A 21,898-nucleotide genomic window follows, 5' to 3' on the forward strand; every position below is an offset into this window, starting at 1 on the left:
ATCAAGAGAGAAAGTGGCTTTAAGCAAGCGGTTTCTTTTAATTTGTGCATATTATTGGATGATTCAAAGCCTCCAGCAGGTTACACAGCTAGGTCTGTATATAGGTGTAAACAGTTGACTGAATGGCAGCTCCTGCCTGACTGTCAAGGGAGGGAGGGGAGTTTAGGCGTTGCAAGCATAAAGGTCATCATTTGTACGTCTTCATGTGCCATAATCCATCATTCAGATAGTGAACGTTTTCAATTCCGATTCCCTTGTTGACTTTTTCTCTGTTAGCAAAGAACAAAAAGGTTAAGATTACACATTAAAAGAGCAGCAACTGTTAAAGGTAGGGTAGGAGATTTCGAAAACTCAGTGAGAGTCAGCCAGATTTTGAAAGTAAACATAGCCCCTTTCTCTCGGAGCTTACCCCGAAGCCATGCCTCCCAACCAGTCTTTGACTCTGGCCATCATGCACATACCTCTCTGGTGCGCGCAGAGCAGGAAGAGAGTGACAACCAGCCAACTATACGCACAGGGGTATTGGCTGATGTTTTTAGCGTTTTATAGCTTCCACAGATGATTAATATTCTTTGTTTTAAAGTGAAACTGCCGAACTAATCGGTTGCTATCGGATTGTAAAGAGAAGTTACACTAATTTAATAAAAAGTGCATCAGAATGAAATCTCCTACCCTACCTTTAAGTGGGATTTGCTTCAGTGATGTGTACTCACATGCTTTCTGCTGACATCTTCATTACACCAACACATAGTGCATGTTGTTTTCCCTCTGCCATTATGGCCTGCAAAAACTTATTAAAGAAAAATTTGCAGAAGAAAGGTGACAGTGCTATTCATATTACATATAATATACAGAAATCAGCCAGCCTGAAGTGCAGCACTTTGTGTAAAAGGATACAACTACTGTGTCCGCTTCTGCCGGATAGAGTTTAGCGCCTGGTGACGTCAGCCCTGGGCACATGATGTTGGCTCCGCTTAAGACAAATTTAATGGCCCCTTTGTCTACTTGCTGGTGTGGAAGAATGAAAGGATCTGAAGGAAGAAAATAAATCTTATCAGTATGAGGACTGTCAAATACAAACCCAGCTGTCATCATATCTCACATACATTTATGCAACAGTCTGAGGGTTGGGTAGAATGGTCCCTCCCTCTGTCTGAAGAAAAGCAGCTCTCCATTCACTGTCAGGATTTCAATGTGTTCATGGCTGGAGTAAATAAAGACATGTCAAAAAAATGTAAGGGACATCTACTAAACCACTGCATGTAGAACATAGATAAAATGATCAATCCTACCATCTCACTATCTTGACAGGGTCCTTTTTTGGCATTATGTGATTGAGCCATGACTCAATGTCTGGAAACTGTTCCAACAGCTGATTTTTGATGCCTTTGATCACAGATGTTTTCAACTGGATGCAGTTAGACACATTCTCCTTCTCATCAAATCTACAACAAATGACAAAATATTTTTGTGAGTAAGCACAACAGTAAACATGAACGAACAGTCCGTGTACATTCAAAGCAATGAGTTACATACATACTGTACATACATTACATTTCGATACATTTTTTCTTTATTTCTGATCATTTGATAAACAAATATGTCCACTGTGCTTTAGTTAAATTAAACCTAAACACATTTGGTAGTCAATGGTATGTCAGTTTACTTAACAGCAATGAAACTCTTGCTTGTTTCCTATAAAGATATATCAATGCTACCAAATATTATATTATGTTCATATAACAGTCTTGGAGAGACAACAACATACTCGTCTTGTGATTCTGATTGTAGAAGTTCAGAGAATGTTAAACTGGTGTCTGGGCATTTTCGATTCATCATAGCACTGACACACTCGCACAGTTGTTTTTTTAATGAGTGTTAGTGATGCAGCTCGTCTCTAACAACAATAACAGATAATCTCACAATATATTGTGACTGCTTTTCTCATTAAATGTGCATTAGCCTCCTATAAACTCGGGAGACACTATGAACAACTAGTTAGCATTAGCCACCTAACTGTAGCTAGCTAACGTAACAACACTGAAATAAAAAGTAGCATACTTTTTAAACATCCTTGTTGGTCACTGTTTCCGCGTTCCTCAAGTGTATCAAAGCTCGTCCGTATTTACTGCGCCTGACCTCGATGGGTAAACAAGAAATAAAACACAAAATACGGTTATGCTATTAAATGCTACAGTATATCCACGCCTGTTTGGCAGTGGAAGGCCAGTGGTGTAAATGTTGCGTCATTTTACGACAGTTTTTAACGTTACACGGCAGTTCAGACTGGCGCTTCCGTTCTCCCCTGTCATAGGTAACTCCTGCAACTGAAATACTTTGTTTACTAAATCCGAATCAGGGAGCAGATTTTATTTTTTAATTTTAAATAATAGAAAAGAAAAGCTGCCCCCTTTCATAACTAAAACATTTCAAAATATTTATATTTTATATATAGCCTATTTATTTATATTTAATATGTTGACGCTATTGCTATAGTAAAACAGTTTTATGCCATGTGATATCAACTTAATAGGTTTTTTATGCTATATTCTATTGTACATAATGCATAAAATATATTTTTGCATTTTAAAAATAATAAAAACATAGGTAAAATTTTAAAACAATTTTCATCCATACTCCAAAACACCTCGAGACTCAAAACAGATTTTTTTTGTAGCTTAAATTGGTTTATTTTGATTTTATTATTATTTTTGGAAAACGTATGAGTGACGTCAAACGTTGACGCCGCTGCCATGGCGCCCTCTTGTGACCAAGCACTGTCACGGCGCCGTATTCGGTATAAAAAATACACGCTTGTGCAAAAAGTACTTTTGTACAAAGTACTTCCGGTGGGGTCACAGACTAGCTTTCCCGAGCGCGTTTCCCCACGTTAATTAATGGATATTTTTCCGTCACGTGAGCCTGCTCGCGTTGTAGCTACAGTTCGTCTTTAGAGAATTATTTTTCTTTAACGGTCGCTTTACTTATCCACTCTTACTAAACGACTTTACGGCGCGGTTAGACAAGAGAGGCAAAAAGAGGAAGCAATAGCCAACCATCTTTCTTCTTCTGCCAGCAATAACAAGAAAGAGACAAGGCTAGGTTCAAGTGGAGCTGTGTAGTTTGCAATTTATTGTATGTTTTACACTGACTGGCTAAAAGACTCGGGTGAAACCACTCCGTGTTAAAACAGATAAAAGCTCCCCGACCCTGAGCTCTTCCCCCCGGCAAGCCTGGAAGTTTCGGATCAGAAGACTGGCTGTTAAGAATTAGTATTCCCGTTTTTTCATGTTTCCAACAGGTTTATCTTCCCCTAATCCCCCACCACCGCCAACCCAGGAGGCTAGACCCGCGGCTACTGATGTCAAAAACGACAGCGGTAACATCACATCTCCGAAGAAGAGGAAAATAAACGGCTCAGAGAGGGAAGACACCAGTGACACGATCTCTTCTTCGCCTCCTAAGACCCTGAATTCATCCTCCTCTTCCTCCTGCTCTCCCACTCCGCTGCACATTCAGAAGAAGTTGAGGTTTGAGGATTCAGTTGATTTCATTGGACTGGATGTGAAAATGGCTGAGGAGGCTGCTGCTGCCGCCGCTTCGTGTTCCAATAACAAAAGCAAAGCCATGTTCCTGGCCGGTGGCGTGGGGCACCATGCAAACGGACTGACGAAAACCGCAGGATCCGGCACCTTCTCCAACAGTAAACCCGGCGCAGCCAAGAAACTAGTCATCAAGAACTTCAGAGGTACTGCAGACACTGATGTAATGTGTGATCCATAAAAGTCTTGACACCAAAATACAACTCCATTCCCACGGTTATTACAGTGACGTGGTCCCTGCTGGACTGTCAGTAGTTTGCAAACTACAAATAAGTGCTTAAAATATTCTTTTTAGACAATTGGATAGCAAGGGGAAGATAAATAGCCACAACTATCCTCTCTTCTTTGGGGGTCAATTAAAGAATATAGGCACAATATTCGACAGAAATGATCAATATGTTTAACTGTTTTCTCACTTAACATATCTAAAACAGTTAAAATAAAAGTAGCAGTGTACTAGAATTTATATGGGTATAAAAACACAGAGGTTCATTAGTTTTTATTAAATTGTAATAATGTTATAGTCAATTTTTTTTAAATTTTTTTGTAATACTAAGTCACAAAAGAGGTCAGAGTAAACTATGCACTAGCAGTAGTTTAGTTTTGTTATTATTTTAAAAGCAGATTGACAGTACTGGGAAATATTGCTTTGAAACGTATATGACTCTTTCCCCTCTTGCTTTGGTGGGCTCATCATGCTCATTAGCTTAACATGTTTTGTGTGTTGGTTTCTAGTGTGAAAAGTGTTGCTCCCTCTCAAAATGGCTTTAAACCGCACACACTGTAATTGTAGTAGTGCCTTAAAACAGTCTTGTCAACACAAGAAGGCAATGTTTTACTTGTATAAATCAGATGTGCTTAGATAAGCTGTGGATCCAGCACCCTGTGACCCGGTGCTACCGGACAAAGCAGGTTCAGAAGATGGATGGATGGATGGATGTACTTGGAGAGACTTAATTCTGCAGCTTGGGCAATATCAGAGAAATTGCCAGTACTGGCATCAGTGTCCAAACAGTAGTAGTTGCAGGAAAGCCAAGCAATCAGCACACAAGAACAACAAATAGACAACAATCAATACTCTAAATAGAACGTATTAGAGCCTGTAATAATAATAATAATAATACTAAAGAAAGGGTTGCACCACTTAGTTTAAACCTGCGTAGGAATTAATGCATAATTATCAGTGTAGTGTAAGTTACAGAAAAGACTCAGCAAAGATCTAGTAATACAATTCTGTCATGTAATATCTGATTTTATGTCAATACTGACACTTCAGAGCAGACATATGTAAGCCCAGTTGCTCTGTTGTCAGTTGACACTGGTGACACAGCGTAATGGTCCAGATTGTGGTTTCAGCCTGTTGCGTTTTGTTTTGATCACAGAAAAGCCAAAGTTACCCGAGAACTACACACAGGACACCTGGCAGAAGCTAAAGGAGGCAGTGGAGGCCATACAGAACAGCACTTCCATCAAGTACAATCTAGAGGAGCTCTACCAGGTATTGGAGGCGACTTGCTGACCTTTCAGAGGACACTTACTGTACGTCTGATCTCCTTTTATGACATTTTTCTTCTTACTTTCTCCTCTCAGGCAGTTGAAAATCTGTGCTCCCATAAGATATCTGACAAGCTTTACAAGCAACTGAGGGCCGTGTGTGAAGACCACATCAAGGCGCAAATCGATCAATTCAGAGAATATCCTTTACACTTTCAGTTACTAAATCTTAACAGTTATTACGCTGTGTGGATCTGGCTTCGTCTTACTGTGCTGTAACACTCTCGAACTAAATGTGGCCTTAACTTTGTCCTTACGGATGCCCTGGACAGTGTGCTTTTTCTAAAGAAAATTGATAAGTGCTGGCAAGATCACTGCAGACAAATGGTAGGATTTATAACTGCTTTTAAAAAGTTGTGAACTTTGTAAAGTTTCAAAAGTAGTTCAAGATCAGGGTGATGTTTTCAGTTCTTGTTTCTCACTGGTCATGTCTTTATTTTACAGATTATGATTAGGAGTATTTTCTTGTTTTTGGATCGCACTTATGTTTTACAAAATTCAATGCTGCCGTCTATCTGGTGAGTGATCAGCTACATCATGTATGAGTAATATCTGTGCTGTATGGGTGCTGATGATCTGTGCCGCTGTGGTCTGCAGGGACATGGGTCTGGAGCTGTTCAGGTTCTACATCATCAGTGACCTGAAGGTCCAGAGTAAAACTATCGATGGGATTCTGCTGCTCATTGAGAGGGAGCGAAATGGGGAGGCGATAGACCGCAGTCTGCTCAGGAGCCTGCTGAGCATGCTCTCTGACTTGCAGGTAACAGACCGATCAAGTCTTTATTACTCTAAGTGATGAGTTTGTTAGTGAGTATTGGAACAGATGGTTTGGATTTGACCTGCACTCTAAGAAAAGTATATTTTTGTCAGATGTGGTCTTTGGGATTGTCACCTTCACAGGTTGTGATGCACTGTCAGAAAACCGGTGTTCTCTCTGTCTCTCTCTCTGACAGATTTATCAAGACTCTTTTGAGCAGCGCTTTTTGGAGGAAACTAATCGCCTATACGCTGCCGAGGGACAGAGGCTAATGCAGGAAAGGGAGGTGGGTTATGTGGCCTGATACACTGGACACAATGTGCTTTTTGAAGTGTATTTTTACTGATTCAATCACTATCACTTCAATCATTTAGTTGCTAAAAAGAAATGATAATTATTTTTATTATTTCAAGCAGCTGTTCGAGCATTGTTGTTGATTATAGTGCATGTTTTGTTGCATAAACAAAGCAATATGTCAATAACATAGTCTCACTGTACTGTGCAGCATGTAGGTTTAGGTTTCTAGATGTCAAAATGAAACAGACATGGCTCAATATCTTGTGTTAGTGTTAAAAAATGTAACTACAACCAGACATCCATCCTAGATGAGGGGAAAACAAACATTTCCACTGTTGATAACTACAGGAGATCAGAATGCAGTGCAGGCACAACATGCTTTTAGTGAAGGTTTTATTTTTATTAGAGATTGAAAACCCCTTTTTCATTTGATTAAAGTAACAGAAGTACAAAAACTTTCACTCTGTGATTGGCAGCTTGTGAAACCTTGAAATCAGAATTTTATTGTGTTTTCTGGTTTTGATCTAAGGGCCTCAGAGTTTGTTTCTGACAGCCTTAAAAGCTTTTATTTAAACCGTTTATTCTTTAGACACATTATGTTAAGTACCTGCACACTCTGCATAGACTTTACCTGCTCAACTAAATATTTTATCTTTGTGCTGATGAGAACTCGTGTAACAACAATTAATTTAACATTGAAATAAAAGCAGCTAGTCATTTTTCAGTGTCGGTCTTCAGATTAGGATTTATTAAATCAAATGTAACAGTGATGCCAAGTTTCATTATATTACAAGGCAGAAAGTAGAAAGTACAAATTATGTGGATGGATCTTAGCTGTATTTCACAAAGCAGCATGTCAGAAGCTGATGAAAGTGACAGTATCTTTAAAGTTAATTAAATGTGTTGCAACATGTCACAAATGATGTTTTCCTCATCTTGTTATTTCAAAGGTCCCAGAATATCTCCACCATGTAAACAAACGCCTGGAGGAGGAGGCCGACAGAGTCATCACATATCTAGACCAGAGCACACAGTGAGTGTTAGACCGGAGCGTAGACAGTTTGCAACTCAACACAGACGGGGATTTGCGTGTAACCTGACCTTTCTTCCTCCTCCTCTCAGAAAGCCGCTCATTGCTACAGTGGAGAAACAGCTGCTGGGTGAACATCTCACTGCTACTCTGCAGAAAGGTACACTGCAGTAAACAAACGTACACGAGCAGCATTGCAGCAGCAGAGAATGTCCTGGCCGCCCTGTTCACATTGCATTGCTGGGCTGACTGTTGTGTTGTGTTGTAATATTGCAGGGCTGACTCACCTGCTGGATGAGAACAGAATTCAGGATCTGTCTCTTCTCTATCAGCTCTTCAGTCGAGTGCGAGGTGGTGTTCAGGTGCTCCTGCAGCACTGGATAGAATACATAAAGGTATGATTATGACAACACGAAGACAATGCAGTATGAAGATGATTATGTACACATTTTAACACTGTTTTCCAATGTCTTAAAACTCTACTTCCAGGCTTTCGGAAGCACAATCGTAATCAATCCAGAAAAAGATAAAACAATGGTGCAAGAGTTGTTAGACTTCAAAGACAAGGTGGATCACATCATTGACGTGTGCTTCATGAAGAATGAAAAATTTGTCAATGCCATGAAAGAAGCTTTCGAAACATTTATCAACAAACGGCCAAATAAACCTGCAGAGCTCATAGGTCAGTGTTGGCATTTTTCTCATTTATAACAGCCTGCAATATAAGCCTGCATATGATCACCATCTTCATGATCTATAAATGTATGGAAATATCTTTGTTTACAGCAAAACATGTGGATTCAAAGCTCAGGGCAGGAAACAAAGAAGCAACAGATGAAGAACTGGAGAAGATGCTCGATAAAATCATGATTATCTTTAGGTTCATCTATGGTAATAACTTCGTAACTCATTAGTTTCAGCTGTGTATTTGCTCCCTTTTGGTGGCTGCTCTCATTTTAACATGTGTCATCATTGCAGGTAAAGATGTTTTTGAGGCCTTTTACAAAAAGGATCTAGCCAAGAGGTTGCTGGTTGGAAAAAGTGCTTCTGTGGATGCTGAAAAATCTATGTTGTCAAAGCTGAAACATGGTCAGTCATCCATCACTGCCACCTCTTACAATGTATAAAGAGATAAAAGTTGCTGCTGACATTGAAACTGATTGTGCTTTGACTTTTTCTGTGATTTCTCAGAATGTGGAGCGGCCTTCACCAGCAAGCTGGAGGGAATGTTTAAGGACATGGAGCTTTCTAAAGACATCATGGTGCAGTTCAAACAGGTATATCTAAAAGATGATCCATGTAGCATGTCTGATTATATATGAATATGATGATGGTTTATGTAAGAAAAACAGCTGTACATGAATCACCGACACTAATTATTGCGAAGCCCTATCAAACCTAAAAATAAATATTTAAACAAACACAGGGTGCATGCATGAAACAGGCTAAATATCAATAATACACTCTGAACAGAAACAAGAGCAGCATTCATTTTGATATTACTTCATTATAAGTGGTATATATTTAGCAGGTTTTAATCATGGATTCTGCGTCCTTCTCTGATAAACCCGATTGATAGATGTGCAGTTTATGGACATGTCATGTGTGTCTGTGTTCTTTTAGTATATGCAGTGCCAAAACATTCCCGGTAACATTGAGCTGACGGTGAACATCCTCACTATGGGCTACTGGCCAACCTATGTCCCCATGGAAGTGCACCTGCCTCCTGAAGTAAGGGCTGAGCAAATATTGAGATTTTTTTTTTTTTTTAGAACATGCTGTTTTTTTATAACCCGTCCTGCAATAAATATACAGTGTGTCGCTGTGTAACGCCTGTTATCTTTGTCCAGATGGTGCGACTCCAAGAGATATTTAAGACTTTCTACCTGGGCAAACACAGTGGCAGGAAACTGCAGTGGCAATCAACACTAGGCCATTGTGTCTTAAAAGCTGAATTTAAAGAGGTTATAACTCTTTTTATGAAATGATCTTGTGTTATACGGAGGTGAATTAGCTGAATGTTCATTGTTTCCATTTTCACTTTAAAAGGGCAAGAAGGAGCTTCAGGTATCACTTTTCCAAACACTTGTGCTGCTGATGTTTAATGAAGGAGAGGAGTTTACCCTGGAGGAGATCAAACTGGCAACAGGAATAGGTTTGTATTATCACATCAAAGTGTGTAAGACCGCATATTGATTTTTCACACAGAAAAAGGCATAATTAGCACCACTGATTTAAAATGGTGCTTATGTGCCTTCCTGTTCACAGAGGACAGTGAACTGCGGCGGACGTTGCAGTCACTTGCATGTGGAAAAGCTCGAGTCCTCACCAAGATCCCAAAAAGCAAAGATGTGGAGGACGGTGACAAGTTTTCCTGCAACGACGACTTCAAACATAAGCTCTTCAGGATCAAAATAAACCAGATTCAGATGAAAGAAACGGTATAACCGCTGTCTCATTGGCATTTAACTAGCTTCAAGGTGCGAGGAGATCATTTAACTTTTTTTTTTTTTTAACCCAAGGTGGAAGAACAAGCCAGCACCACAGAACGAGTCTTTCAGGATCGTCAGTACCAGATTGATGCTGCCATTGTGCGGATCATGAAGATGAGGAAGGCTCTGAGCCATAATCTCTTGATGTCTGAGGTGTACAACCAGCTCAAGTTTCCTGTCAAGGTGATAAGCAGGACTGTGAATCTCTGTGTCCGTCTGTTATTACACAGCAGCATTAGAGAGGTGACAGGAAATTAAAGGAGGGATGAGAGAGGAGAAGCCACAAAAGCTCCAGTTGAACTCGGACCGGTTTCCTGGCCTCTGAAATTATATGAAGGAAATTTTGAATAGTTTGTATTTAAATTAAATCGGAGACCAGGCCTCTCTATGATAACTTGCTCTGTGGAAGTTTTTCCCACCCCTCACACCTCATTAGAAATGTTGTCATGTATTAACCCCCTCTCTGTCCTTTCTTACTTTCAGCCTGCTGACTTGAAGAAGAGGATAGAGTCTCTTATTGACAGGGACTATATGGAACGTGACAAGGAGAACTCCAACCAGTACAACTACGTGGCCTAGAAAAAAAAAAGCAAAAAAAAAAATGCACACGGTCCAGTCTGAATGAAAGCTCTTCTGAGTGATCGGTCTCTAAATCCTTTGCTCCAGTGGATGTTAACATTATCATCTTCAACCCAACGACCGACATGTGAATGGCTACTGCTCCACAGGGTTTTCTGTCAGGGGTCTTGTGATCCTATGGACTGCATGCCCATTGAAAAGAGAGTATTGTCCATATTTCTCAGTGCCTCTGAGAGAGCTCGGACATGGAAGACACACAGATATTGTTCAGTTTGCTCTTTTTTTTTTTAATGAAGAGGAAAATATTTATTTTCAAACTTAGGTTCTTCTTTGTCCATAGTTTGAATCAATATGCTATTAAGTCCTTTTGTTCCTTTCGCCAAGCAAAAGTTACCAATGCTCTAAATGTACCACATGTTGGAGAGAAAAACGGATCAAAACATTAAACTGATGCTTGTTTCTTCAGTAACTGTCAAATGTGGCCAATTCGGGGTAATATCTGTGTCAAATGTGTGACGCTGCAGCAATGTAGCCGTACGACAATGCTGTGATCATGAACACAAAATGTTCAGAGCAGTTTGTGCCAAAAAAAAGGAGCACTTCTTCTGTTATAGGGTTTATTCAAGCTGCTGAGACAGTTCAGTTGTTCAAGTATATGCATTTAAGTTTTGACTTTTATTTTCTTTGTATGTTTTTGTACATACATCACAGAAGTGACATCTGACAGTCATCTGCTTGTTAGATATTTTGTTAACACTTAGAATGTGGTATACTAAAAGCACAGCACAATGAGAAGTCATTTCTGGTGTCATAACACACACACACACACACACACACTTTCTTTACTGTTCTCTCTGTGGGTCTTGCAGGTCATGCTGAAAAAGCCTAGACAGGAGGATTAAAAGTGATTGATCCGACATGTTTGTAGAAGTCTGTTAGATTTATTGCTTCAGATTAAAACAACTGTTTCAATCGGTTTTCATTTTTAATCACTGGTTGCCAAACATTGTATTTGTATAAAAAAAAAGGTTATTAATAAGTTTTTGTTATCACACGCTAATAAACATTGACATTCTTTTGAGGCTAAAATGCATAAAGTACAATAATTAACTTAAAAAAAAAAAAAACACTAGTCCACACCTCTTTTAGGTTTGACAGACTTCCTGTCATCTGACTTCCATTACAGTCGGCGGAGGCTCAGCTACATCCTAAAACGCTGCTGACTGAGCGCCGCTGTCGTCTGTTTTCATTCTCTCTCCGGTGACTGGCACTCCAAAAAATACCACGCGATAATGTCCCGACATGCTGCATCTGTGTTTTTCTTCACTCTTGGACTCGGTATGTATGATCACATTCATTTATCTACAAATCAGAAGAATAAAAAAAAAAAAAAAAACGCTTTCTGAGAGGTGACGGATTAAACTTCTGGGACACCCAGGGCCTGGCGCCTTTGAGGTCAGGCTAAATGCTTCCCCTTAGAAAAGAAATGTAAAGAATATCTTTCTTTGTAGTCCCTTGTCTCAGACTGTGTAGACCTAAAATGTTTTTCTATGTGGGGGATTTGTTGTTCAGATCTTAAAACGAAAGCAGTGTCTGCTTCTGAGCTTTTCCTGTGGCTTCGTTGCTAATTGTTTCCTACGTCAACATAAAACTGACACACAGCCAAACGGCTGCGCGCAGCTATAAAACGATGTCAGATGGCGATTTGTGTTTAATCTGACTCGCAACAGCCAAATAAATGTTTTAAAATGCTTTATAACGTTAGTTTAGCCGCTACGTTGTAAGCTAATATAAGCTAATGTTTAAGGATACTGACGCGAGCTAACTTAGCGGTTAGCTTGTTGGTTGGATAACAGTTGTTTTGAAAGATTAAAGTCAAGTTAATGATGAAACCCATTGTTGTAGCGACATAACAGCCATCATATCGGCTCCTAAATGAAGGTAGCTATATAGACACCAGTGTTAAGAGACAAAAAACCGTCTCTAAACTGAGTTGAAACGACATTAAACAAACTGACTCATACTGTTAGCATTAGCAACTTCACCACGGTCAGTTTACTGTAAGTTAGCACGTGACTGTAGAGCTGCAGCGCACTGCTACCGAAAGCGAAGGAACAAATAAGTTAGCCTTCTAGCATCACAATAGGATGACTTGCATAAACGTTATTAAACAACAGACATCAGAATAACACTCATCACTTTTTAAAACATCGCTTAGCATTTCAAATCCGTCTGTTGACCTAGCAAACATTTATCATAAGAACTCAGCTGCTAATTGCTTTGCAGTGATCAAGTTAGCCGCCACTGGTTTTGTTTTCCTGAAAGTTCATGTCTAGTGCAGATAGATAGCAAATGATGTGGCCATATAAGGTATTTCAGCTATGCTGCCATTGTAAATGACCTTATCACACATGCTAACATTAGGTGTTCTCATAATACTGGCTTCTAGGAAAGTGTGAGGGACTTTAGGTGTAGCCAAGCTTAAAGATCTCTGTAGGTTATTGCTAAAGATGAGTTTTTATAGATTTATGTAATGCTGCTGAAGCATTATGACATGTCAGTTGAGTTGAGTTGATGACCTAGCATCAAACCATAGTTAATCTATATGGACTTTGTACACTGTTAATTTGTATTCAGTTTCTCAGAGCTGGTAAAATCCACACTGTTGCAATTGTGTATGTATATACAATATATAAAATATTATATTTTAATCTTAGTTTAAATAGTGTTTGCTTTCACTTTCGTGAGAGCTGAACTAGATATTTACAACACTGTGGTAGTTGTGTGCAATATAATTCATTTCACAGTGTGGAATTTTGATTTTAGTTTGTTTCCGCCTGCTTTTGAGTGGAGTCCCCAAACTGATTTTGTTCATACATGGTGTTGGTTGAGGGGTGAAGGGTGTTCTGTTCTAGGATCGGCTCCCTCTAAAGAATGCATCTGTAGCACTGATTGAAGAAGTCTGAACATGTTAACGTTTATACGTGTTATGATGAAACCTTTATTAGTACCTGGAGTAATTTCTGTTCATTATAATTATTTACTTTACATGTTAAAAGTGTTGTTTTTTTTTTCTTTTCAGTGTTCCAGCTGTCGTGTGGCACCGTGGTGAATGTCACAAAAGATGGCAAGTTATGCCTCTATGCCAATCTCATGCTGAACTTCTCGGTTAACTATGAAATAGATGGCAATAAGGTGAGTGTCTGGTCTTAGCCACCCTGAACACAAGGTGTGTTACAAAGGCCACCTGTATATTTAGTACAACAAGCAGAGTCTTTATGAAATACTTCCCAGCTCTGCTCTTATCAGTCCACTCAGACAGTGTTGTGGAAGCAAGCGTCTTCCTGGAAAGGGCGAATGGAGGGGAGTTACTACAAAGAAAGCAAAAAAAAGCAGATTCTTGCGAGTCAGCACGTGTCGTTTCCTGGTGCATATCCTGCACTTGTCATGTCTTTTCTTTTCCCTTGTGAATTGTGCAATAGAAAACAATCACAGAAATAAATATATAATTTGAAAGGTAAATAGTGTAAAGGGTGTTTGATTTAACCTTGTCTGTTTCATCCTGCTGTCTTTCAGACCAGCACAGCAGTGTTTGAACTTCCTGCTAGCGTCACATCAGATGGAAGTAAATGTGACAACACGAGCTCAACACTGAAGCTTAATTTTGGAGATGGACACTCCTGGAGTGTGCAGTTCATCATGAGTGGAAACACTTACAGGGCAGAAAACATCACCTTTTCTTACAACCTGAGTGACACTACCTTCTTCCCGAAAGCCATATCAAATGGTAACATTGACATCTGACGTATATGTAAACAAGTTTATACACAATTTAAAAATCTCTGTCTGTCTTTAGGAACAGCATCTGTGACTGCAAAGCCTCAGATTACAAACATAGGCATGGACACCTGCTACTCCTGCCACAGTAAAGAAGTGGTCGAAGTTGATACGGTTAACATGACTCTGTGGAACGTGCTCATACAGGCTTTTGTCAGTAATGGTAGCAAGAGTGAGAACAGTAAGTTTAGATGCCATGACACATCTCAGATGGGCCGTCGTGTTTCTCTTAGCTTTGTGTTAATGCTCTGTTCTCTGTCATCTCCACAAACAGTAACTGCCTGTGCTGCCGACACACCCTCCACCCCTGTTCCCCCCACCACTCCTGCTACCAGTACAACCACAGCAGCACCTACTACCACAGCAGCACCTACTACCACTCCTACACCCAGCCTCCCCACACCCCCCACTGGGAAGTACAGCATCAAGCCTGATCAGAACAGCACAGCCTGTCTGCTGGCCAACTTTGGCCTGCGCGTTGGGTTCAAGCAGGGAGACGTATGTGCTTCAACGCATATTGTTAAGACTCTTTGTTTTACAGACGGTATGCTAATGACCTTCTAACCACTTTATTTTCTTGTTTAGAAATATCAAGAGATGAACTTTGAGACAAATGGGACCCACGTGTCTGGATCCTGTGGAGTGAACAGCAGTGAGCTTCTGCTGGTGTCTGAGTCAATGAGCATCATGTTCACCTTTACTAATGTAAGTCCAGAAAAGGAAAAAGATTCACACACACAAGGACACATTTGTCAATCATCTCATGTCAGTTTTTTATTAACCTAGCTTTTAGTCTAGTGTTGCTGTGTTTGATAATAGCTGAAATAGAAGCATGGTGCTAACATTATGTAACCAAACAGAAATAACAGTGACAATACCCAAAACGGGAGGAAACATGTTTGTATTATAGATGTCACACTGACTCTGCTTCAGGTATTAGTAATATATTGAGCTGCCAAGGTGTGATTTAATCAAATGTTCATATTTGTTTCTAAACTCTTACAGGAAACAAAGAAATTCCGCCTACATGCTCTGAATATTACCATAAACACGAGCCCTGGTAATTAGAAGAATCTTATTATCTACCCACATGCAGGCACACTGACAAGAAAACTAACACAGAGACTTTTTGTTGAAGGTGGAGTGTTTTCTGTGGCGAACACCAACCTGAGTCTGTGGGAGGCATCGCTTGGCACCTCCTACATGTGCAACAAGGAGCAGAACTACACCATCACCAGCCTTCTCACCCTCTACACCTTCAACCTGCAAGTGCAGCCCTTTGCAGTCAACAAGGGTGTTTTCAGCACAGGTGGGTGATTCCTTCGTTTCGCTGTTTATATTTTATTTCTAACTCTGTCTGCAACTGTTGTTATATTGACACAGTCACTAGGGAGTCACTGTGTAAACGTTGAAATGAGGAAGATAGATTTTATTGTAGGTTTGTTCCACTATGTGTTTGAGGCAGTGTTTGCAAATCACCTTCTAATAATAAGGCAGTTCAGTACCTCATTAAAAAACACACAGTCATACAGTCATCTATAGTCAATTCCTATAGATTGAATTTAGAGTAAAATAAAAAAAGCTGCAGATACATTCACACAGAAACAGGGAAATAAAGTTGAACGATTAGCTCCACATGTGATTTAACACACTTTAAATAATGCATAATCTGCCATTTGACGCATTTATATATTATATATAGAAAAATCTGTTTAAAAAAAAACCTTTCTGAGACATCAGGTTCATCCACCTGAATCCTTATTATAAAGTAACCATTGGGTCAGACATTCATTCAGTTCATTAAAAGCTGCCTTTGTAGCAGTAAGGTCTGGATGTTTTGTCACAGTAGCTTTTAATACATGGCAGATGGCCTGAACTGCTTTCCGGCTGTGTCACTCTAGTCTCTCAGAATGTGTTTTAAACCTCCTGACTGTTCCACCTGTTGACTGACTGTCCTTTTATCTGCAGCACATGAATGTTCTTTGGATGACACCACCATCTTAATCCCAATCATTGTTGGCGCTGCTCTGGCTGGCTTGATTCTCATTGTAGTGATTGCTTATGTGATTGGTCGAAGAAAGACTTACGTTGGATATCAGACCCTTTAGAACCTCAAATATCATGCGGGATCCCAAGCCTGGTCCTTGTCCTTCATGTGCAGGTGGTTAAATTGGCGTTGAAACAAAAGTTAAAACCTAAAAGAAAAAAACCCAGAACGTAGCTTTTAATATCACAACTGTCCCAAACTCAATTTTACTGTCGGTTATAATTGAAGCTATTGATTATTATGGGACATATTTAGAGTTGACTCTGTGGTCTTTAATCATATTTAATGAGAAAGTGTTCCTCTCAAGGACCAAACTTGTCTACCCCCCCACTGTTTGTGTTTTATTTTCCTGTCTTTCCCTTTTGTTGTGCTTTTTGTTAACGGACAAGTGCAAGATCCACAGAACCTTTCTTTAAAATATCAATCATTACAGTCTCATAGAAGGTGAGCATCACAGTAAATGATTCACATATTTTCAACCCAAAATGTGTGATTATTGGAGTGTGTTGATAGGGGATCCTGCACTTGTTCAGCACATATTCCCTTTGTGTTTGCTTTGTTAATCTTTAAACACATTTGATTTTCTGTTTTCTGTTGACCTTTCATCCCCATAATTATCAAGACGTACAGAAAAGCATCAAGCAGCTTTCTTCCTTTGTTCCCTGAAATCTGCTAACAAGAATAAATGTCTGTTCCATATAGAAAGTTATGCTTTAGCACAGTGTTGCCTGTAGAGCAGGTGTAACATTGGGACTTTTGTCTTGTGGTTCCACATGACATGTGTTGTCTGACAGGCTTTTCTCGCTGAAGGTATTCTGACATGTTTAAAATCGACCTTAACTGTGGCTCATTGTGATGAAGCCATCATTGGTGTTTTAGAGTGCAGCTGGAATGACTACTAAGCTCACAAAATTGTCCTGTCTTTATTTTACGACACAAACTACCCCACTGTTTGTGCTGTAGTCGAGGTAAGAGTGGTAAGTTTGGTGGTGGTAGTCATGCGACCGTGCTGCAGTTTTATTCTATAATACTTCTATGCCTGTTACTAAGATTATCCTGCTTTGATTCTTCTAAAAATGTATATCCATGATGCAAATTCCCTCATTGGCTTCCAAAAAGCTGACATTCCTGCTGCACTCTCCGAATAACACCAGTGCATTTCTACATGGACACACTCCAGTCAGAGAATTAGACTGAAGAGAAAAGCCATTCTGGCATTAGGTTTAGAAAAGGGATAGTACTATTGTGTAGATATTCACTTTCAGCACAGATGATTCTGAAACGAGGATATTTGCATATAAATGCACTAAATAAAGACACTCTTGTAAGTTTTGCTTATGTTAAAGATGCAAGTTGTCGCATTATCTGACCTGTGTAAAGGTTTGGGCTTGGCCTCTTGAGTGCTGCAGCTGGATCAGGAGACGTTAAAGCTCTTGAAAACTTATCGTCAGAGACAGATGTTTGAACAGAAGACAAGAAAAAATGGTTTAACACTTTATGAGAAGGTTAAGGTTGCTATTGTGTTAACATTTAAAGCTACAGCCAGGAGTTGGTTAGCTTATCTCGGCCCTAATCCATCTAATCCATGCTACCTACTCTCAAAGTGTAGATCAAGCTATTCTGTTGAAAGGCTCAGGTCATCTCATCAGGACCATGTGATTGTGGTTTGATCAGGTTTCCTTGAAGCTGTAAGCAGATAACGTGCTCAAGAATAAGGGTGTGATTGGTAACTCAGGAGGAGAAGCTGTCTCTACATGTCTGTGCAGTTCAGCTCTGAGTCATTATGCAGAAAGCATCAAGTGAATATCGCAAGTCAGCACAAAGTAGGCAAAAGTAATGCTTTGAATTCAGCAGTTTATGAGTTAACCCTTCGTAGAGGAGGGACTCTTTCCCCGGGTTTTGTCCTCATGGACCCCCTTCAGTAGTAAACCTTGGCTTGCAATATTCAGTTGACCCAAACAGCAATACCACAAAAGCTGTTAGTGTGACACTTCTACATAATTATTCAGTTACTCCATGTGCATGTACCGACAGCGGTGTGAGTCACCTCCTCTTCCTTTAGGCCTATGACTTATCAATCTCCTCTCTGTGTGTAAGAATTCATCAAAGAAAGAAGCTGAGAATAGGTTTTCAGGACCTTTACGTCAGGAAATTGCAGTGAAGTGTCGTCAAGCCAGAGTAGGTCTATTTTTATAATATTGATAGAAAGCCAATGAGACATGGCGGTAGCTGTATATTGTTTTCTAGCAGTGCTGTGTACTGTTTGCATTGTTCCGGCTCTTTGCTACCAGAAATGTTTGCTCATAAATTTTGCTTCTCCAGGTCATTTGTATATGTGTCAATCAAATATGAGCTTTGATTATTGTTTTTGTTTTTCTTGTGATTGTTGTTTTGTGTAATTCAGCTTTGTACAAACTCCATTGCCTTAATTATAATGATGATGGTTTTGCAGCACCCAAACAATAAGGATATAATCTCTCAATAAATCATCCAAACAAGCTTCTTCTTATTACAGCTGTGCTTTGCTCAGTAATAACTTTCAGTTATGCACGCCCAGTGACTCACTGGTAATGGTTACTTGAAGTGATTTGACTCATTATTTGGATATTGGAGAATGTTGCACATGCACGCTCAGCAAAGGGAATCTGTGCTGCAAGACCATCCTAACGTGTGTGTTGTGAATACAAATGACTGCTGATTTCATCTGCATTCTCTCATGCTGTTAGCGATAATAAATTGGACTTCAAATTGTGTCAGTGGAGCTTTTTAGTATTTAAAGGTGGAAATAAAAACATGTTGCTCTTCTTGATCCTTGAGTAAACGTTTATGTTTTGTTTTTTTTTTATTCCTCCATTAACCTTACATTTTTATTTTTCTTTCGTTAAACTTCTAAAACATTCACCTTTCTGCTCTCTTCACTCTCGTCTAGCTGAGGAATGCCAGGCTGATGCGGAGAGTTTCCTTGTTCCCATAGCTGTCGGAGTTGCCCTGCTTGTTCTCATTCTTATTGTTCTGCTGGCCTATTTCATCGGGAGAAAAAGAAACATGGCCACCGGCTACGAGTCTTTCTAATACAACTTTTCTTACCAGAGCTTTTCTATGCTATGTAGTGGGTAGTTGCTGCCTGTTTGCTGTGTTTCTTATGTGGGACATTTTCCAGTATGTGTTGTGTCTACATTTTATGTGGTGTTGACTCATGACTGGTTGATTAGCATCATGACTGGAAACTGGGAAGCTGGTCTGTCTGCGAACACCAGATTTAACTGATTTAATCTTAAAAGTGATGTTCCAGTTTTTATGATAAGCTCACCTGTTCCTGTTTTATAATGGGGGCAGACAGGCTTGCTAGGAGTATTGATCATAATTGACCCAGCCTATTTTATTAATTCCTTTGAACACTATGCATGACATGACTAGATTGTTTCCTTTTCATGCTTGTTAACCTCATATCTACACTACGCTTACATTGTTTATTCCACTTACTTTGTAGGTCCTGGTCTCTTCTTGCTAACTCTCTAACCGCTTGCTTCTTACCCCTGGCAGCAGTTTTCTGCTGAAGTGCTAACCTGCCGTCTCTTTTGTTTGTCTTCCTGTCTGTCTGTCAGCTGAGGAATGTTTCCTGGACTCTGATCTGAGCTTTTTGGTGCCCATAGCAGTGGGCATCGCTCTCAGCTTCCTAATCATCCTTGTGCTTATCTCTTACCTGATTGGTCGGAGGAAGAGTCGCACTGGCTACCAGTCTGTATAATCCAGCCCTGCTGCTTCCTTGTTTTCAGCCCTCACAGCTCTTTAAAAAAAGAAATCCAACCTTGCATCAGAAGCTTCCCAAATTTGTGCTTCTTTTTGTTTCCCCTGTGAGGCAGCATCTCCCTAAACAAAATATCAAACGTTAACCCTCAGCTTATTTGTTGTACCCAGTTTCAAAATGATCCAAGCAACCACCTCTATAGTTTGTTTTGCTTTAATGCCACATACAGGATCAAGATTGATATTGCATCGTTTGATTATATATTGCATGTTTTAAAAAAGTTAAATTCCTGGCTGTGAGCAGCCGTCCACCTCCTCCCTGCCTCAGAGAAGCTTTTCGCTCTGGGTTCCTGTGCTGTATAATAGTATATGTGTAAATTACTCTCTTGTATAGAATGAATGACGTTGATTTTTTTTTTTTTTTTTTTTTTTGATGAAATGAATGTAAGAGCAAGCTAATAGAGCCACTGTCATTCATCCACCACCTTTTCAATAATTCGTCATGTAACATAATTGAATGCCTGTTGCACATAGAGTCACTGTAGCTTGATGAAAGGGAACTTTACCAGCATCGGGACCAGACATTAATTTGATGTTAGGTTTTTATGTTTGTGTCACTTATGATAGGCAGATGGAAGATTTTTATTTTCTTGAATTGTACACTACTTTCCATGTGAGTACTTAGTGAAATAATGATCGTGTTCCCTTGTGATCCTGTGTAACACAGTGTTAGGCTTACACTGATGACCAGGACCAAACTTTGTACATTGATCTGCTCTTAAAAAAAAATGTTAAAATACACACACCGCCCTCCACATGACAGTACAATAAACAGGAGTAGTTCAAGTATGGGTGATTTCTCCAGTCCACACCGCTCCTTGGTTCTTGTCTGTTCGATCGCTCCCCGACAGTTTTGTGCCTTTCTGTTATGCACCTCTGAGTTGCTTGCTTGAAGCTTGTCTCCATCTGATGAAGAATGTGATATGATGAGCTCGGTCAACACTAGTGGGGAACCAATGAAATAAAGTTTTGTTCTTGTTTTGTACAACTGTCGTTCTTACTGTCTGGATCCTGCTTTTATTGTGAAGGTGAAGAAGAAGAGTCTTGTGACAATCCAAAGGTTAATGGCTTTAAACTAAACTGCTGCCATGACTTTGATCAGCTTCATGCTTTTTTACAACCGGTGTGACCCTTGCTGCAGCTGTCACAGTTGCACACATTAGACTAGTAGGCCTATGTGTAGGATAAGATAAATTAATCCTTTATCAGTCCCCCACAGTGGTAGCAGCCAGGAAAGATAGAAACACACAAAATAGCAAAAATATAAAAAATAAATATAAATGAATACAAAGAGAATATAAACAGAATTTACACTATAAGAGCAGAAACAGCTATTGTACTGTATAAAAGAGCCAATATATAGCAGGAGGTAGTATAGTTGTTAACTCAGTATACATACGTATATATTTGTGTGAACGGACCTGCGATGGTGCTCCTTCACACAGCATGGATGGAGCAGCCTGTTACTAAAGGAGCTGCTCAGTGCTGTGCACGGGGTGAGGGGTGTTCTCCATCAGGGAGGATGTGGTCCCTGCACTCCAGGACCCGAGTCTCCTCAGTAGGTGGAGTCTGCTCTGGCCCTTTTTGTAAAGTGCGGCCAGTCCAGGTTATTGTTCAGATGAACACCCAGGTACTGGGATAGTCCACTGTTCCAAGTCCAGTCCCCAGATGTTCACTAATGTAGGGCAGGACTGGTTTTGCCTTGCTCCTCGATTTTACCCACGTTGATCTGGAGACGGTTTCCATGGCACCAGTCTACAAAGTCCTGGATAAGTTCTCTGTACTCTGTCATTCTCATTTGTGATGCAGGGCGTCCATCGATCAGCTCACCAGGGGGCGCAGTGTACATCTAACTCATCTGCTCGTCCTTGTACCACAATAATTAAAAATCAAGTT

General features: G+C 39.9%; 3 protein-coding genes across 4 annotated transcripts; 2 read left to right on the forward strand and 1 right to left on the reverse strand.

Moving 5' to 3' along the window:
* Nucleotides 1-14: 14 nt before the first annotated feature.
* mcts1 (MCTS1 re-initiation and release factor) lies at nucleotides 15-2,257 on the reverse strand. Its single transcript, XM_028416749.1, has 6 exons — nucleotides 2,062-2,257; nucleotides 1,293-1,445; nucleotides 1,107-1,204; nucleotides 898-1,031; nucleotides 714-781; nucleotides 15-269 (listed from the first exon to the last, which is right to left on the reverse strand). Exons 1-6 carry the CDS (start codon nucleotides 2,070-2,072, stop codon nucleotides 188-190), a joined length of 546 nt encoding a protein of 181 aa, XP_028272550.1. The 5' UTR covers nucleotides 2,073-2,257; the 3' UTR covers nucleotides 15-187.
* A 565-nt stretch (nucleotides 2,258-2,822) lies between these two features.
* cul4b (cullin 4B) lies at nucleotides 2,823-11,283 on the forward strand. The gene is made up of 20 exons (XM_028416404.1): nucleotides 2,823-3,748; nucleotides 4,985-5,100; nucleotides 5,193-5,296; nucleotides 5,414-5,483; nucleotides 5,601-5,674; nucleotides 5,754-5,916; nucleotides 6,110-6,199; nucleotides 7,161-7,243; nucleotides 7,333-7,400; nucleotides 7,517-7,635; nucleotides 7,730-7,922; nucleotides 8,027-8,131; nucleotides 8,219-8,329; nucleotides 8,432-8,517; nucleotides 8,864-8,971; nucleotides 9,091-9,204; nucleotides 9,290-9,395; nucleotides 9,509-9,681; nucleotides 9,763-9,915; nucleotides 10,216-11,283. The coding sequence occupies exons 1-20, from the start codon at nucleotides 3,289-3,291 to the stop codon at nucleotides 10,309-10,311; spliced, it is 2,592 nt and encodes an 863-aa protein (XP_028272205.1). The 5' UTR covers nucleotides 2,823-3,288; the 3' UTR covers nucleotides 10,312-11,283.
* A 208-nt stretch (nucleotides 11,284-11,491) lies between these two features.
* On the forward strand, nucleotides 11,492-20,987 carry lamp2 (lysosomal-associated membrane protein 2). Of its 2 annotated transcripts, none has more exons than XM_028415879.1 (9): nucleotides 11,492-11,649; nucleotides 13,394-13,506; nucleotides 13,888-14,098; nucleotides 14,168-14,329; nucleotides 14,423-14,646; nucleotides 14,734-14,853; nucleotides 15,154-15,208; nucleotides 15,287-15,457; nucleotides 19,125-20,987. In XM_028415879.1, the coding sequence occupies exons 1-9, from the start codon at nucleotides 11,604-11,606 to the stop codon at nucleotides 19,265-19,267; spliced, it is 1,245 nt and encodes a 414-aa protein (XP_028271680.1). In that variant the 5' UTR covers nucleotides 11,492-11,603; the 3' UTR covers nucleotides 19,268-20,987. The 2 variants fall into 2 exon arrangements, with proteins under 2 accessions (XP_028271680.1, XP_028271681.1); XM_028415880.1 differs by lacking the exon at nucleotides 19,125-20,987 and adding an exon at nucleotides 16,117-18,951.
* The last annotated feature ends 911 nt before the right edge of the window (nucleotides 20,988-21,898 follow it).

This window comes from Parambassis ranga, chromosome 10 (genome assembly GCF_900634625.1).
Source record: "Parambassis ranga chromosome 10, fParRan2.1, whole genome shotgun sequence".
NCBI classification, from domain to species: Eukaryota; Metazoa; Chordata; class Actinopteri; family Ambassidae; genus Parambassis; species Parambassis ranga.

Excerpts from the sequence above, each read along its gene's own strand:
- lamp2 (XM_028415879.1), top strand. The coding sequence starts at position 11,604 with ATGTCCCGACATGCTGCATCTGTGTTTTTCTTCACTCTTGGACTCG. Across the intron at positions 14,099-14,167 it reads CCCGAAAGCCATATCAAATG|GAACAGCATCTGTGACTGCA; the intron begins GTAACATTGACA and ends GTCTGTCTTTAG. Across the intron at positions 15,209-15,286 it reads TACCATAAACACGAGCCCTG|GTGGAGTGTTTTCTGTGGCG; the intron begins GTAATTAGAAGA and ends TTTTTGTTGAAG.
- cul4b (XM_028416404.1), top strand. The coding sequence starts at position 3,289 with ATGTTTCCAACAGGTTTATCTTCCCCTAATCCCCCACCACCGCCAACC. Across the intron at positions 3,749-4,984 it reads AGTCATCAAGAACTTCAGAG|AAAAGCCAAAGTTACCCGAG; the intron begins GTACTGCAGACA and ends TTTTGATCACAG. Across the intron at positions 9,396-9,508 it reads CAAACTGGCAACAGGAATAG|AGGACAGTGAACTGCGGCGG; the intron begins GTTTGTATTATC and ends TCCTGTTCACAG.
- mcts1 (XM_028416749.1), bottom strand. Across the intron at positions 1,032-1,106 it reads CCTCAGACTGTTGCATAAAT|ATCCTTTCATTCTTCCACAC; the intron begins GTATGTGAGATA and ends TTCTTCCTTCAG. Across the intron at positions 782-897 it reads CAGAAGCGGACACAGTAGTT|GCCATAATGGCAGAGGGAAA; the intron begins GTATCCTTTTAC and ends AAGTTTTTGCAG.